The 16,579-nt window shown below is 40.8% G+C and overlaps 1 protein-coding gene across 5 annotated transcripts in view; it reads right to left on the bottom strand.

The window, feature by feature from the left end:
- The window catches only part of SEC24C (SEC24 homolog C, COPII coat complex component), a 38,334-nt gene extending 23,153 nt beyond the window's left edge, over nt 1-15,181 (bottom strand). For 3 of the 5 annotated variants that reach the window (XM_053949002.1, XM_053949004.1, XM_053949006.1), the window contains exons 1-5: nt 15,106-15,181; nt 7,361-7,563; nt 4,259-4,345; nt 1,608-1,749; nt 569-747 (exon numbers count right to left, since the gene is read on the bottom strand). In XM_053949002.1, coding sequence (XP_053804977.1) covers nt 569-747; nt 1,608-1,749; nt 4,259-4,345; nt 7,361-7,535 — 583 coding nt within the window. In that variant the 5' untranslated portion in view covers nt 7,536-7,563; nt 15,106-15,181. Of the gene's footprint in view, nt 1-568; nt 748-1,607; nt 1,750-4,258; nt 4,346-7,360; nt 7,564-14,623; nt 14,688-15,105 lie in introns of those variants that run through there. The other 2 variants (XM_053949003.1, XM_053949005.1) reach the window with 2 other exon arrangements.
- Nucleotides 15,182-16,579: the final 1,398 nt, after the last annotated feature.

Below are 16,579 nucleotides of genomic sequence, written 5' to 3'. Positions count from 1 at the left end.
AGTCTTCAATTTTAAAAGCCCCCTAATCTACAGCAATAAGTCTATAGAATTATTACCATAGAACAAAGTATCTAAATTCAGTTTCTACTGTTAATTCAGTTTAAGTAAGTGTCTTCTTGACTTCTACCAGAACCCTACACACAATCATTCAGAGTATTTTCAGCCCTTTGTGATTTACATTTATGGGGCCCTTTGTCCTTTTTTTTTTTTTTTTTTTTTGACTGGGCTGCTGTACAACAGTGGCAAGACATGTAGACTCTCCAACAGGTGACTTAGGGGAAGACTGTTCTGTGTTTTACAAGATTCACCTAGTCAAGGACCAATGTTATTACTCTCCCTTGTTATTCATGTCAAGCAGGGCCAGCAATGCTCCCTACAATAGTCTCAGTCCTGTTTTCCCCAGTTATGACCTTATTAAAGAAAACTACTGTTTACTATGGCAGATGTCAACACCCAGAGAATTCCCATAACCATATGGTAATGAATCACTGACAAGAAAAAAATCTTTTATGAAATTACTAGCAAAAATGAAAATCAATAGCATACTTCAGTAGCCAGGAAACCTTACCATAGCCCAGTCCAGCTGGGGGAGGAGCAGAGGCTGCAGTAGAGCCAATTGTCATCCCTGCCATATGATTCCTGAGCTGCTGCACGCTGGCTGGGGGGGGCCCATATTGCTGGAACGTAGATATCTGGCTGACAGGCGTGGGTGCTGAGCCTGGCAGAAACGGCTGAGAAGCAGGTGGCCTGAGAGGGAAGATGACAAACTGAGCTGATACCTCATTATAGAAGAAATTACAATTCCCTGTGCCTTTTAAAATTGTTCTAGCACATAAACACTATCTGGGTCTCAGATATTTACATGAAACACTGTAGCTCAGTTTTGGAAAAAAAATTACGTATTCTGCATGTATCTGAATCTCTTTCACCAACCAAAAAAAATCTATTAGCTCTTAAAATACAAATTCTGTGTTTTTATTAATTCCATTTCAGTTACCACAACAAATCAGAAATGCTGCATAGAGTCTATAGGGTGAGCAACAGTAAGGCCTGCACAACTATGTAAGAATGTTCTGCCACTCAAAGCATTTGAGCTCTCCAGGACTATTGCCACTTTCAGCACAGAGGTAATGGCAGTATCTTTCTGGAAAAGATGTTGAAGAGCCTTAGATGACAGTAATTCCATAAGGGATCCATAAGGGACAGAAGAGGGTCCAGAATCAATACTAAGAAATTATTCAGTAAAGACTGCCACATGCTCCACAGATCATTTCACACTGCTGAGGAACAAATACTACAGTTGTGTGGATGCAACTGATTTTTTTAGGGGAAAATGAAAACCACAAAGAATGTCTTAGGAGGAGAAGAGGTTTCCATCAGTCACTGACATCTGCTCACATTCTTTCACAAGTTTTTCATCTCCAGATATATCATTGTCTAATGAATACCCCTGTGGCAAAACATTGCTCCAAAACAAGAACAACAAAAAAAAGTCAATATCCTACAAAACCCCGAAGTACTTAGTTTGATTTAGATCTAAAAAGTCTAGACCTAGCATGAGTCTACCAAGGTGGGATTTTGTTAAAATTCACTCTTCTCATATGCACCTCTGCATTGGAGCTGCTGAGGCTGGAATTCCATTCTGCACATCTCCATGTTCAAACTGACTGTATGCCAAGTGGCCAGAAGGATGAGATGCTCCAGAGGCTGGAGGGGGAGCTCCAGATGTTGGCGGGGCTCTTAATGAACCTACAAACATAAGAAAAAAAATTAAAATATCACAAATTATAGAAACAAGGGCTTGAACCAACTACCATGAAAAATTCAAGTGCAGAATTGCCATAACAATACTCCATGAACAACAAATAATTTATGCACAAGTATTTTTAGCCAGTGTCACTAGTTACCATCTCCACACAGATCAAGCAGAAAGTGTGTGCTGTGGAAGGTCTTCAAAAAGACAACTTCATCTTTTATGAAGAAAAAAAAAAATTATCTCGTCAGTAAGGTACTGAATCCTTTCCCCTCCAAGTCCAATTATTTTTACCTAAACCAAGAGTATTCAGTGGAGTCTAATGTTCATTACAGGTCAGTTTTCCCTACATCAAAGGTAAGCAGGCTATGCAAGCAGATTCCATTTTCAAAAACTATATGCCTTACTGCATTTATACATAGCATAATAGGGGCCACCACAGACCATTTTTTCCAGCCTCTCAAGCTTGAAGGCTAACACAAATACTTTCCCATCTTTCAGACTGAGCTAGTTCAGTCATAGCCCAATTGTATTTGCCTCACAAACCAGTCTTTCCATAGACCACAAAATGTTAGATACAATACCAGCAGACCAAGTGCAGTTTTTACTTACAAAAAAGAGAATATAAACTTCTCTTCTAATAATACCGTATTTTTACTAATACTGTATTAACAATGCTGGTCATTATAACAATTGTATGACCATGCAGGTTAACCACAAGGGAACCTATTTCACATATAGGTTATCATTAAGTACAGATGACAAACTCCCCATGAGACCAGGCCCACACATACACATTGTTGTGTCACTCTGACAGTGACTGGCATGGCAAGTTTCAAAGGGATTCTGAAACCTTCTTGTCAGGAACCATTACAAAATAGGAAATAAGGGGAGCCATTTCTCAATTCTACAGTATCATTTATACCCTAAAGCATGAGGTTTCAACTCACATATTTTATCTTATCTACTATATCCAATTCTTAGCAAACCTGGGGGTATAAAGTCAAGGAAGGAATTAACTAGATCTTGTATGAATAACTGATAATTTCTTGGGTTTCTTTCTTTATTACTAAACATCCTCCTGTTCTTCATTTTGAGACAGGATTTAATTACTCCTAGAGACATTTAAATTTTTATATACTTTTATCTCATTAATCTCATCTTTTCTAAACTACTGTTAAGCACCTTCATCTTACTGTTTCTCTGGCTAAGCATTTCCTGATCTCCAACTATTTGTATGTTATTTCTTTTGAATTTCTTCTGTGATACCTTGCATCTCTTTTCCAATGTATTTCCTTTGATAGTACATGTAAACTGTTTGGCCTTCTTATCTTTTGTCTTTGAAGGCATATTTATATTTAATCCAATTTCTGGAAGGACCCTACACACTTTTTAAATATGCATTAAGGTAAATTCATCCACCCCCAAATTTAACAGGCATACTATTGACAAATATCTGTTTACATCAGAAAAAGCTTTGTAAGTATTTTTTTGAGTTCCCATCACAAATATACTGCTGTCACGCCTACTGCAGACGGCTCACACAGTCACTGAAAAAGAAATAACTAGAACAGATATAAGTATCTAGTGGCTTATTAGCCACTATTATTCATTAGCTACTATTATTCATTATTCTTGACAAATCCTCAACATCTTTGTGATGTTCTTACTCATTACAGCAAAATGGGAAATGGCTATGATTTTCCTCAAAGCCCTGAGCCTAGATGGTTGTCTTCTGACACCCTAATCTTCTAAACAAATCGACACCTCCAGAAATAGCTCTTCCAAAATACAGAAATCCAACAGTGCAATTATTCAGCACTCAAATTTCAGTCTCCCACTTCTGTTAGTTTCAAGACAACTAGAGGCACTTTGACTGTTCAAAAAAAGGGAAAGTACAATATGGTTTCTTGCAGCATTTCTAATTCTTACATTTTGATTGCTAGTTGCAAAAAGATATTTCCTTCTTCAAGTCACAGCTTTGGGAAAAATAATTCCTAACATATACTTAGATTCTAAGTATAGCCAAGGAAGTTAAAGACTTGGTTTTTTCCCTTTAAATGAAAGCACAAGCTACACAAATCTTATGACTTCCAGTAACAATCTCCTGGTAGTTTGCAGAGATTTTTCACTTCTTTGCAATGCTACCATTTCAAACCTCACTTTTCCTCTCAAGGGTGAGACCAAGTTCTTTTAAGCTAACGATTGCACCTGACAGAACCTGAACGGGCCAATTCAGGTTTTAAAATCAGACTTCAGAAAACATTAGTCACAAGTCAAGTTTTATCTATGAATCTGCATGCATAAGGGATTTCTACTAGGGTTATTTCTTCATATCCTATTTATGCTTCTGGAATGCTGCCTACAAATAGATTGGGAAATGTCCCACCCACCTCTGCCTGAACAACCAGGTACCCAGCCTTTGAGATAAGTATCCATATTAATTGGGAACTTGGCACAGAAGCGACACAGCACAAACACTCCCACAGAAAGGACACCATTTACCTATGAAATTAGGTGCAAGAGAAGAAGTGTCAGAGTTGAGAGATACAGGAGAGCCCTTCGAAGGAAACCCCAAGGAAGGAAAGTAACCTGAAAGACAGAATACACCAGTAAATCAAGCCTGAGAGAAAGCACTGAAAGACAGCCTTTCCAATGCTGACAACAGTCTCCAGAAAACATCTCATACACAAAATTCCTGTCATCTACCACCTTGTCCTTTAAGCAATACTCCCTCTCTTCTACCATGCACAACATACTACAAATGTAGTCTTTACATAATACAAGTGTTAACATTTTCATAAAGTAAACCTATGTAAAATGATCTACAGCCTAATGGTTACTGGTATTCAGATAATTGTGTTTGCACTTTCAGCTGCATGACCTCATCTGAAGGAAACCAATAGACTGACTAAAGGACAGGGGCAAAATTTTCCTGGTTATTTCAATATTCTTGTAGCAAGAAGCAGCTACTTTCATCTAGCAACACAGCACTCCACTTCTGGTCCTCAAAAAGACTATGACCACTGCTATAGCATTCCCATGATTCCACTTAGTTAGAGTAAGGGTTTGTCACATAAATCAGATGCAAAACACTCCCTGACTAAGGATGGTACTGGCTCCCAACATTTCTCCGCTCAGTCCCCCAAGTAATTTTTCCTGTTATTTTAAAAATAAATCCATAAGGCAACTACTTTGAAATTACAGAATAACATTGGCAGTTTTCCCTTTACCCCTCAGTGTTTCCTAAATTCCTGCCTCTGAAATTTTCTCTCTCCTCTCTATTATGCAGCCACAATAGGTCTCGCCACAAAGACTTGCAGTAAACATAATGTGTTGGAGGTGGTGGTGGAAAGGATAACTGTCACTATTTTTACTATAACCTGTCTGCTGTCTCTGATAATGTGTTGTTTGTTTGACTCCCTCTTCCATAGGGATTTCATACGCAGCAGCCACTGACACGTCAACCTCTGGCTGTTGTGTAACATCTCTTTCTTCTAAAGATCTTTTTCTTTTACATCTCTTTCTTCTAAAGACAGGAATCCTAAACAGCAGGTCCAAAATGCACAGCCTGACAACTGAGATTTCCTTAATACAGCCTGCTAAGTCCAGGAATGATGGTCACAGAAAAAAAGATGGGAAAAATCCCCACAAACTCTAGATGGCCTTTGCCTGATAATAACATTAAAGTACATGAGATACTACTTGAGTAGTGAAACACAGTTTTGTTGTTCAAATGAGACTACCTTCACTGCCCTCAGTGTCACACCACCTTTTAATCATTACTGGCACAAAATCTGCGTTTTTAATCTGCACAAGTTTATATGAATGTTATCAAGGTACCTAGGTATGTCCTTACTGAGCTGTCTCAAAATGAAAAAAGGCAAACTAGAAATAATCTAGAAGAAAAAGGTTAATTCCCTTAAAAAGCAATGCTTTTCAGGCTTGTGAAGTCTGAAAATTCTTGAAGCATCTGATAGAAGATGCTCATCATTTTCTTTTCACAAACACTCTAATCATTCTTCACGTTGTTTACAGCTAAAGCCTCTTTTCTATGAATAGCTGCATTGATTCAACTTTTGGTAATTTTTGTTCTTGAATCCCCTTCTCTCTCTCACTAAAGCAAGTCCAATTTCTCCCCATTCTTCCACTGGGCAGAAAACACCATTTAGTTGCTGGCTACAGCGAGCAGTCGGACAGAGCGCTCATTGGCAGAGCTCTGCCTCTGCTCTCCCAGGAAGCAGCGTTTCTTTCCTCCGCTCAGAGATGATTTTCATTACTTTCACAGGAATTCAAGCCCCTTGTGAAATTAGTTCAAAACTCTCAGATTGAAAGTGCTGTTAGAAGACATTTATTGAGAGCATGGGAGGAAAAGGATTAAGGAAAGAAAAGGAAGATGGAGCACCTGGATAACCTATTCTTTACCACACCACACTCAACTTTTTTACTACGCTACTCTACTAACTCTAGACAAAAATCCAACAGTGCAATTATTCAGCACCCAAATTTCAGTCTCCCACTTCTGTTAGTTTCAAGACAACTAGATGCACTTTCACTGTTCTTTCCTTCTTATTGAGTCTATGTCAAAATTCCAGAAGTTGCAAAAGACTGAGGATGTACTTGCAGGGGGAAGAGTACAGAGATGATTAGTATGACCAGCACGGTCCTAATTACATTAGAACACCCATCTGCAACCTAAACAAGTATTTTTAAGTTCATGTTGTGCTAATTTTAGCAAAACTGAATTCATCCCTGTGATCTGAAAAGGCAGACATACTTGCATTCAAAGCAATAGTATTTTCTCCTCTTTATTTCAAATGTTAAAGTCACTATTGATTTCCCAAAGCGATTAACATAACTGAAAACCAAGACTCACAAAGTTCTTTATTAAAGTCAGACTTTCTTTTGAAAACAGGAAAACAAAAGTTGAATTACTTTATTTTTTTTTAACAGACAAAAATAGCAAGGGATAGGATCCTGCAGAATCACTGAAATTCTAGAATACATTAGCTTGCCCCATATCCACAAACTTATTGAATTTAAAGACATTAGAGAAAATAGCTTGAAATATGCTTTCTATGTAGAGTTGTATGTCCATCTTTCAGGATGGAGTGCAGATCTTTCTATATTGTCCTAGGTTGACTGTATGATGCTTTTCTCTCCCAAATTTACCCTGAACCAGGACAAATACAATAATGTAAGGCAGTCTCAATTATAAATCTGTTACAGGCCCTAACTGCTGCCTCCCAACATAACCTCATCAGGAAGACTCTTCTAATCAGGTGCTTTAGTAACATAGGGATATGGACATAGAGAAAAAAGCAGGCTGTTTCTCAACATGTTAATTTTATGACCTACCAAAAGAACAGTAAGCCCTACTAAACTGGACAAGAGACAGCACAATAACCTCAGAATATGGGACGACATGATTTTTAGCATCCTGCAAATTACATAGAGAAAAAAAGATAATCACTACCACAAAAAAACCCAAAGACTTACAATAGGATATTGTATACAGCAATAGGACATAGTATAAGCATACAGCAAAAATTCCATGCACGCCATAATTCACAGGTTATCAATCATTAAGTATTGACCGAGCAGTACCTTGTGGAGGGACTGGCTGTTGATATCCTGGCATCGGCCCATTATAAGCTCCATACTGCGCCTGAGGAACCCCTGGCAATGACTGTCCTCCGTAGGCAGGCTGCTGGTATCCCTGATATCCAGGCTGAGGTTGCCCGTAAGGAGGCCCCGTGTGAGCTTGCTGGTTTACACTCATTGTATTCACATCCCCAACCTAACCTCACCTGTAAAAAGGGGGGGAAAAATGACTTTAAGCAGATATAAAACCAAACTGGTCAGCTTTCCTACTGTGAAAAGTAGAGTGAGAGATCGTAAGATACTTGGGAAGTTAGAACAATAATGGTAACTTACTCTTGCACAGCAAGTCAGATAAATGCTTTACAAGAGCTATCTAAAACATTACTTTCAGAAATTATGCTTTCTAATCAATTTAGTTAGCATTTCATCCTGGTTAGACCTGTGATCATCATCTTAGATAAAAATACCATCATTTGCCATTCCATAGCAGATTATTATCAAGCTTCCTGAGAAAACTTTCGAACTACTTCCACTTCACAGAATCAGACCAACAGAAAATAGATTTCATTATATAGATGAGTGATCCCTTAATATAACACTTCAGTAACACTGAACAAGCTCAGCTGTCACCTCTGTGTTAGTTTACTTGGTCATGCTTCCTCATTACAAGCAGCAAGCTTCACCATCCACAAAGGCAGCTGCTTGAAGTGTTTGATAGAATCTAAGACAGGACCAACATAGGGGGCTATACCTTTTTGTTTTTTTAGCAATAGATGATTTAAAGTCCTTGCTATGTACACACACTTCAGAAAACAAAGATATTCCAAAAGCAACATTTTCACCTAGGAAAGGTGTTCAAAATGGAAAATAATTACAGGCAAAGATGGCACTAAAGGAGTTTTACCAAACTGTAAGGCTTGAAACAGAATATCAGAGACAGGAGAGACATTTCTTAGCAAACTTTTTCAAGAAATCTTGCTCAACTGACAGATTCCCAACTCCCCTACCTAACTGTATAAAGAGACTGACTAGCTTTATAACAAGAAAAGCAAAACTGCTATTGTAAGACCCCAAACCAAACACACAATTTTTACAACAGCAAGCAGGCAGATAACCCACAGTGCCTTTCATTTGTGGAGAACCAAGATTACTTCAGGGGCAGGAGATTCCCTCATGGTATGTTTCCCATAAGAATATTTTGCATTGCTTGTACTTCTTTGGACACTCCATGTCACTGTTAGCCTCTTCAGCTAAGACTACCTACATTAACACTAAAGAAACATGTTTAGGGCAATTAAATTATTCATTAAAAACATCAGTTTATATAAAAATGCAAAGTAAAAATAAACTTAAAAACTAATGTTGCCCTCACATTTTTCTCCAAACTCTATGATGAACTTGTGTGTTAAAGATACAAAGTAAATCATAACACAGAGGAAACAGGTGCAACAGCCACCAATAGCAAAGCCTGACTAGGAATCTGTAGCTTAACTCAATCAGGTACCAAAGCCCCAAGCTGGTCTGCCTACACTCTGATTAGCACATGCCAAACAATGCTAAGGTTGGTTCTTCACTTTACCAAAAATATGATGCCAAAGAATTATTTCAGCAACTGACATCACAGTTGTACAGCAAAGCCACTGGAAAAACTACAGCTCTGTAAGAATCATCCACATGAAGAAATTATTTCATACATTTAATAAAGGGAAAACACATATATCATAATAGAGAGATTTAATTACTTACAAAAGAAAGCTAGCACAAAACATAAAAACTACATTTAACCTCCTACAGCTAGTAAACATGACAAATGTCAATACTAAGATTACTAACACTTACTCTTAAATTGGATTTAAAACTTTTTATGAAAAGAAATGAAGTTTTACATTTTTATTCTCCAAATTGTATAAAGGCAAAGATAGGGCTTTTGTTTAGAAAAAGATCTCCTCTTAAATATTTAAAGGTAATTTGCTCTTGAAAGCTAACATGTCATTTGCAACAGCTTAGAAGAGCATGACAAATTTTCATCAGCCCATAGTGGTTTTAAACATGATTACTCTCTTACTATAATGTTTATAATGTGTAATCTCTAAAAATTCTGGTTTCCCACACTACCTTTGACTTAGTTCTGCAAAACAGTCTAACCTGAGCAGCCATGTGGCCAGGAAGTCTGGACTTTGGGACCTGCTCCCTTCCCAAGTTCTCTGAAAGGTTAACCTCTTACTGCCCAGGAAGGCAATCAGTGTGACCACACTGGAATGACAGACCTACCCTCAGCCACCACCTGCTCTGTACAAACAGTAAAGCAAGAGAGTGCCTCCTGCAAGGGTGGGAGTATAGGCAAGGAAGAACACATCGAGAGGACTCCTCTACCTGCACATCTTGGAACATCTGGGCAGGGCTTTCTGACAATGAAGGAGGGCTGTGTTCTCTTCTTCCTGCCCCTGCTTATTGGATTGCACATGAGAAACCTGGCTCCTGGTCACTGCTCCTGAAAACAGGTCACTCCTCCAGGAAGAGCTGCAGAGTAGCAGTATTCCACAGGATAGCTCCTGTGCTACAACCACTAAGACACTTTTCACAAGTTAGACCTACAGAAATCCCTGAACAGATCTAATGTTCAAACTAGGAATTACTACAGGGCAGAACATGAATCTTTCATGCTTTTCCTCCTGTTTTTCTAAAGCACTATAGGATAAGAACTCAAGCATGTCCCTTGTAAACCACTTCTAACTCACTGTTGTGAGTATTTACTCAGCAAGTGATCTAACCTGATGATCTTTTACTATTCCCTTTTCAGCCTTCCTTCCCTCATGTGAGTATCAGTATTTCCTGCCTGAGCAGGTGGTATCTGTAGCTTGTTGCTCTGTCCACAATACCACAACTGAGAGGTAAGCTGATTTAATGCGTATCTTAGAGGGAAAAAGTTTTGAGAATCTCCTACACTTTTGTGGAAAAAGTAGCTACACAAACAAGATGGTTCTAACTCAGTGTCCCAGCTGAAAGGTGGATACACCTCAGACCTTTAGCTAGCCCATGTGCCAGCCAGCACAGGTTCAACCTCCACCACAGCACAAGCTGATACTTGCTCTACACTGGCAGAAGGTCAAGGAGGGATACTTAAGAACAAGTCCAGTGCTGAAGCTGTGGACAAGGCTGCTTCATTGTTTTGGTGCCTTGGTTCAACTTGCTCTGAACATAAGGCTTGTGGCATGCTCGCTCATCACTGATGAGAAATACCATAAGGCAGGACCAAGAGTATTTGCCTCTGAGAAGGTGGAAGACAGCTGTCACTGAGTGAGTTCGTTTTCCCTCTTCCCCAGTACAAGTTATTTGTATCAAACATTCATTTTGTTTCCACTCAAAAAACATTTCTCTGTAAATTAGAACTTGGTCACTTGAAGAGATATGGAGAAAGGGAGAATTTCATCCTGTCTTATGACACAAAGGGTGGCTGGGGTATAGAGAATATCAGAAATAATACATATACCAGATAGAGAGAAATGGAGATAAAAGGTCATTTCACTGGATAAAAACGCTGAGGATATTCCTTTGCATGTAGTAACACATTACCAAAACTGAGCCAAACTTAATACTGGCACATGGTGCTGAACACCATATTACTACTCAGCAGTTACAATACACAAAGCTCAAATAAGCAGGACTGATGCTAGAGAGAAAAATCCAATGAACAACAATTTTCCTGCAAAGCAGGAAGCAGCCACTCTATACCATTTTCTACTCCTCTGTATAAACGCAGCTGACCATGAAGTTTTGGTCAACACAGTTACAAAACTACAGAGAACCAGTGAGGATCAGTAATGAACCGATGGGAGGAGAATACACAGGAATAATGTAGGGGGTGATGAATACCTAAATTTTTACAATAGCTTCAAGATTACTTAGTATCCAAGCAAATCAGACCACAGTGAAGTTTTTATGATATGCTTTAAAAAAACCTAGTGATTCATATGAGCTCGTTTCAATGAGCAAATCTCCCAAATCACTGAAAACTTCATATTCATCATTTTTTTATAGTCTGCATTCACTGTTAACTCCCTTTTGAAAGTGAAAAGCTTGATCTCATCACTTTTTATTCACTTTCTAAAGGAAAGGCATACAGCAAAATTACTTTCCATGAGAAAAGTGCTACTGCCTTTTTTACTGGTCCCAGAGAAAGAAAAAGTTGTTTATTTCAACTTCTGAGGAGACTGATATTTAAAAAAAAACCCCAAACCTACAACAACAAAAAAAAATATACAACCCAAGTGAACCACATGGCCACGAAGGAAATATCTAATTTAACACAAAAATCAAAACTATTTCCAAAAGATGGGATAGAAGGAGAGCACCAGTAATTCAGAGTATTGCCTACACTACTTTTAATGTTTCTGTTCTGTAACTTTCTGGAAGCAACAAGCTTTTGCTGTTCTTACAAAGACCTAGACTCTGGAGCTAACAACACTCTTCAGAAAGGGAAATGTCCTTGCTTTTGTTTCATTGACAGCTTGACTAGGTCTTCTACGAGCACTCACGGAACACTTGGTTCTTTTCAGATATAAAAAATTACTGGGTGGGGTTTTTTTGTTGTTTTTTTTTTTTTCCTGTAGAAAATCCCAGAAAAGAAACTCGAGTCCTAGAAGTCATAAACTGCCAACTAATCTGTAAGCTCACAGGCTATTGTAACAAGTGCTTCCCACACATTTGCCCCAATCAACCAAAATGGCAATACTGGAATCCACTCCAATCTGGTTGTAATATGTGGCACTCTCTCTTCCTGCCTGTGCAGATTCTTAACTTCTTACACCACAGGTAACATTTTCTTCATCTATGCATTTTGAGTTACTGCCAGAAACATTTGTTTTAACAGTTCAAGAAAAGTATAAGACAGTTTTCAAAGTGAATCTAAGGTGTGATCACTTCCATATTATTTTGAAGAAGGCCACATTAAAACCCAGTTTTGTTAGACTTATTCACCATCCTGGGCAAGGTACAATACAGTACACAAGTTACAAGAGTGAAAGTGATTAAAAACTGAATACAAAAAACCCCCAGCTTAGTTTTGACCTAACCTTAAAACTACCAATACTTCCAACCCCTGCCACCACTACCAGATTTCTACTTCAAGAACATTTTACACTTTGTTGACTCAAGTCTCCTGGTGGGACTGATTCACATCTCTGTCACTGTAATAAAGCTCACAGAAAAGATTTGAAAAACACCCAGCCATGAGCATGACTTCTAAAGAGCAACCCCATGGAGGCAAGAGTTACTGACAATACAGCATCAGCAAAACCACAGCGAAGGATCTCTGTTTCCTAGCTACCTCCACATACATGTGGACATATGTTACAATGAGTGAAGTAATCTGAATAATTTCTGTGACTCTTGCACAAGCATAATAGATTAGAAAAAGTTACATGAGCAGTTTCAACTTTAGGGAAGAGGGCAAAAGGAAGAAAGGAAGAATGGAAATATATAGAATAAGACTAAAAAACGAGTTTTCTTCACATATATTGTAACACTGGCCATCTCTGTGCTCTGACTTCCTCTACACAAATACACATTACATAATTTCCATCACTTGCAAGAAACAAAAAAAGGTCAGAATTAGCTCTTCCTAATACCTACTGCCAGTTTATACTGTCTTTTAATGCTTTCTATGTTAACAATGAATCTTGCTGAACATATAAAAACAAGCTCTATCTTCACAACTAATCCCTAACACATCTTTTCAAATATAAAGAACAAGAAACATACACCTCTCTTCTGCAGAGACCTTGTTGTTGATTACTGTTGGTGACTCTGTACCTTGCCCTTCCTTAGCCAACCATCAATTTTTCCTTTGATTTTTGACCCTCCTTCTGATAATAAGTGTTACAGGAAGATAACATAGTCCTACCACAGCAGGAAAAAACATTCAAAGAAGTACAAGCATCAAACCACTCATCAAAGATATTTTAAATAGTTGTTCACTGCTATAAGTCACCTTTCAGCCATGAAATTAAAACCTGGAGTGAGAGTTACAGCATATTAAGAAGCAATTATATATTCTTTAATATTGCTGTCCTCTTCATACTCTGTCTACAACCATAAAAGAATCCTGAATGGCACAGCTTCAAGCCAAAAAGGGTAGTTCCATTAGCAAGAACCTGTTCTACAAGAAAATGGATAGAAATATTTATGTTTTCGCAGAGCATATATATGTGATTGAAAGTAAGTCACCTTTAAAGAGGAAAGCTTGGAAGTTTTCAGCTACATATATTTCTATCTGTCCCATAACTGGAACACCTACTCTAGGAGAAGGTTGTGGGAAAGAAAAAAACAATGTTAAAGCCAGAGTTCCCTAAATTTACTCATGAAAACTTCACATTAATAAAGAGCAAAGACTTCAGTACAAAATCAGTAGTCATCTCCCATTTCAGTGATGTGATTTTATACTGCTTGTAAAAAACAACAAAAAAGAATTTGCATGTTATACCTCAGATACTGATTTCTGTCCAACATTCCTCACAACATTTGGTAAAGTTGACTACAGAATCCTGTAACATAAATGGATCTAGAAATATTTTTAATGAATTATTACATTAATAGCTAACAATCAAATTAGTACCAAACTGGAAAAAAACCTGTATTTTCAATAACAGTACATTAATTGACAGGACGTTAGTTCCTGTGGATAACTTCTGACATAGGTAAGCAATTCTCTTATGTCCCGGCAACCACTTCCATTAGTCAGTAAGTTTAAAAAGAATTTCAACTACAGCCCAGCTTGGATGGTTTTGCAGTCCCTTTCAGAGATCAGTACAGTCCAAAAACAAAACTAAACAAAACAAAAAACCAAACCAAAACAAAAAAAACCCCAAACTAAAGGAAACTTCACCGTACTCCATCAAAAGCATTTCTCAGAACGAGTGAAAGCAAATTCCAACAATAGAAAATAAAACACATTTAAAGCACCATCTACATGGAAAGCAAGAGTCCCATCTTGCATAACCACCTTTTCAATACTACACTTCAATTTCGATCATGGCATCTCCTTTACTTCCCTTTTTCCTTTTTTCACAGCCACACAATCACTAAGTTTTACTACCAAATCCAACCAATCTCAGCCGCCAGATCTCTGCAAGGGATGACCATCCTTTGCAAAGCTCGAATGAATGAAAGCTTGAACAGCACAGCACAAACGCCAGGGAAAGGATTCGCGGATTACAGGAGATTAGAGAGGTTGCAGAGAGGGGTATCTGACTCGCGGCGCACCCTGACCAAAAAGAAGCACTCGGTTCTCCGTGCCGGACCGACGGCCCGACTCGCAGCCGCCGGGTGTCGCCGCACGACACCGGGACACCGACGGGTCTCTCGGGGCAGCCCAGGCACTGGAAGTGCAGGCCCCGCCGACAGCCGGCCCGGCCCCGCAGGCCGCCGGCACCGGCCGGGCCGCGGGCGACGCGGACGCTCCCGCCCGGACGCATTCCGGGGAGCCCCGGGGCTCTGTAGAGCCTCCCGTGGCGCGCAGCACGATGGGCCCGACGCGTCACCCGACCGGGTGCCACCGGGCCTCGGCGGAGGAGGAAGCGGCAGCGGCGGCAGCGGCGGCACCGCCTCGGCTCCGGGCCCCGGCCGGGCCGCCGGACGCGGTGCCAGGCTCAATGCCGCCAGCTCGCTCGCCCGCCCGCCCGCCCGCAACGGGAACCGCACGGCCCCGCCGGTGGGCCCGGCCACCCGGAGCCCCCTCAGGCCTCACTCACCACCGCTGCCGCCACTGCCGGGCCCACTTCCGGCTCCCGCCCCGCCGCTCCCCGCCTGCGGCTCCCGGCTGCCGCTGCCACGTCCGCGCTCCGCCCGCCAGGGCCCGGATGCGGCGCAGGCGCTGGGAGGCCCCGGCCGCTGACGTCCTGGCTGGGGCGGGAGGCGGCGGCGGGGGAGGGACAGGGGGCTGCTCCTCGCGCAGCCCAAACCAGCGCTGTTCGCACGGGCGGCTGAGCCGAGCGCTGCTGAGCCGCGGTCACCACTGACCACGGCCACCATTCACCACGGTCCTTGGTCGCCTGTCCCACCAGCGGCCTGTGAAAGACCGCGACAGGGGAGCACCCAGGGCCAGTTCTGCACCAAGGTGCAAAGAGTTGTTCACTCTCTGCTAACAACAGCGGAGCGATCGTCCCTCGGTACTCAGCACTGGTGGGGCCACCCCTCAAGTACTGCCCTCAGTAGGCCCTAGTGGCTCCCTCACTTCAGAAAGGGCATTGAGGTACTGGAGCCTGTCCAGAGAAGGGTAACAAGGCTAGAAAAGGTCTAGAAAAGTTGTCTTACAGGAATGGATGAGGGACCTGGGATTGTTTTGTCTCGAGAAGAGGATGCTCATGGGGGATCTCATCGCCCTCTACAACTGCCTGAAAGGAGATTGCTGTGAAGTGGGGACTGGTCTCTTCTGTAGCTACAGAGAGGACAAGAGGAAATGGTCCAAAGCTGAGACAGGGGAGACTCAGATTAGATATTAGAAATGTTTTCACTGTTAAGGTGGCCAGGCATTGGAATAGGTTGCCCAGGAATGTGGTGGAGTCAGCACCCCAGAGGTGTCTGAGGCATCAGGATGTGGTGCTGGGTGATGTGGTTTAGGGGTTACAGTGGTAGTGCTGGGTGGATGGTTGGACTTGATCTCAAAGGCCTCTTCCAACCTTGATTATTCTGTGATTGTGTTGGTTTGTGCCCACTACCAATATGCAATGGCACCGGATGAGTGGTGCTATAGTACTGGCAACGAAGTAGTCAACCAAGCAATGGTGTCACAGCAAAAGTGCATCCTCTGGATGTCACGGTATAAGGATATTAGTCACTGAGAGCTAAGCACACGCAGAATAAGGAAGACGTAAGGGTAAGCTTGTCCTCGGGACCTTAACAGAAAATTATGTTTTATGCCTTGTAGGAAAGGGGGAACATGGACTTTAATTCTTATATAACTCCCTAGCTTGGGAGGGCTAGGAAGTTGTGTCTGTCATGATCCTAAAGAAAAACCACTGAAAGACTGCTCCACTATAGTGAGACCCCATCCAGAGACCTGTGTCCAGCTCTGAGGTCCTCTGCACAGCAAAGACATTAACCCATTGGAGCAGGTCCAGAGAGAGGCCAAGAAAATTATCAGAGGGATGAAGGCTTCTCTTACTAAAGAGAGGCTGAGAGAGTTGGGCTTGTTCAGCCTGAAGAAGGTTTTGATGAGACCTTATT

This window comes from Vidua chalybeata, chromosome 8 (assembly GCF_026979565.1).
Source record: "Vidua chalybeata isolate OUT-0048 chromosome 8, bVidCha1 merged haplotype, whole genome shotgun sequence".
Lineage (NCBI taxonomy): Eukaryota > Metazoa > Chordata > Aves > Passeriformes > Viduidae > Vidua > Vidua chalybeata.
Note: the sequence above shows the minus strand (reverse complement) of the source record. Positions and strands in the feature narration are given on the sequence as shown.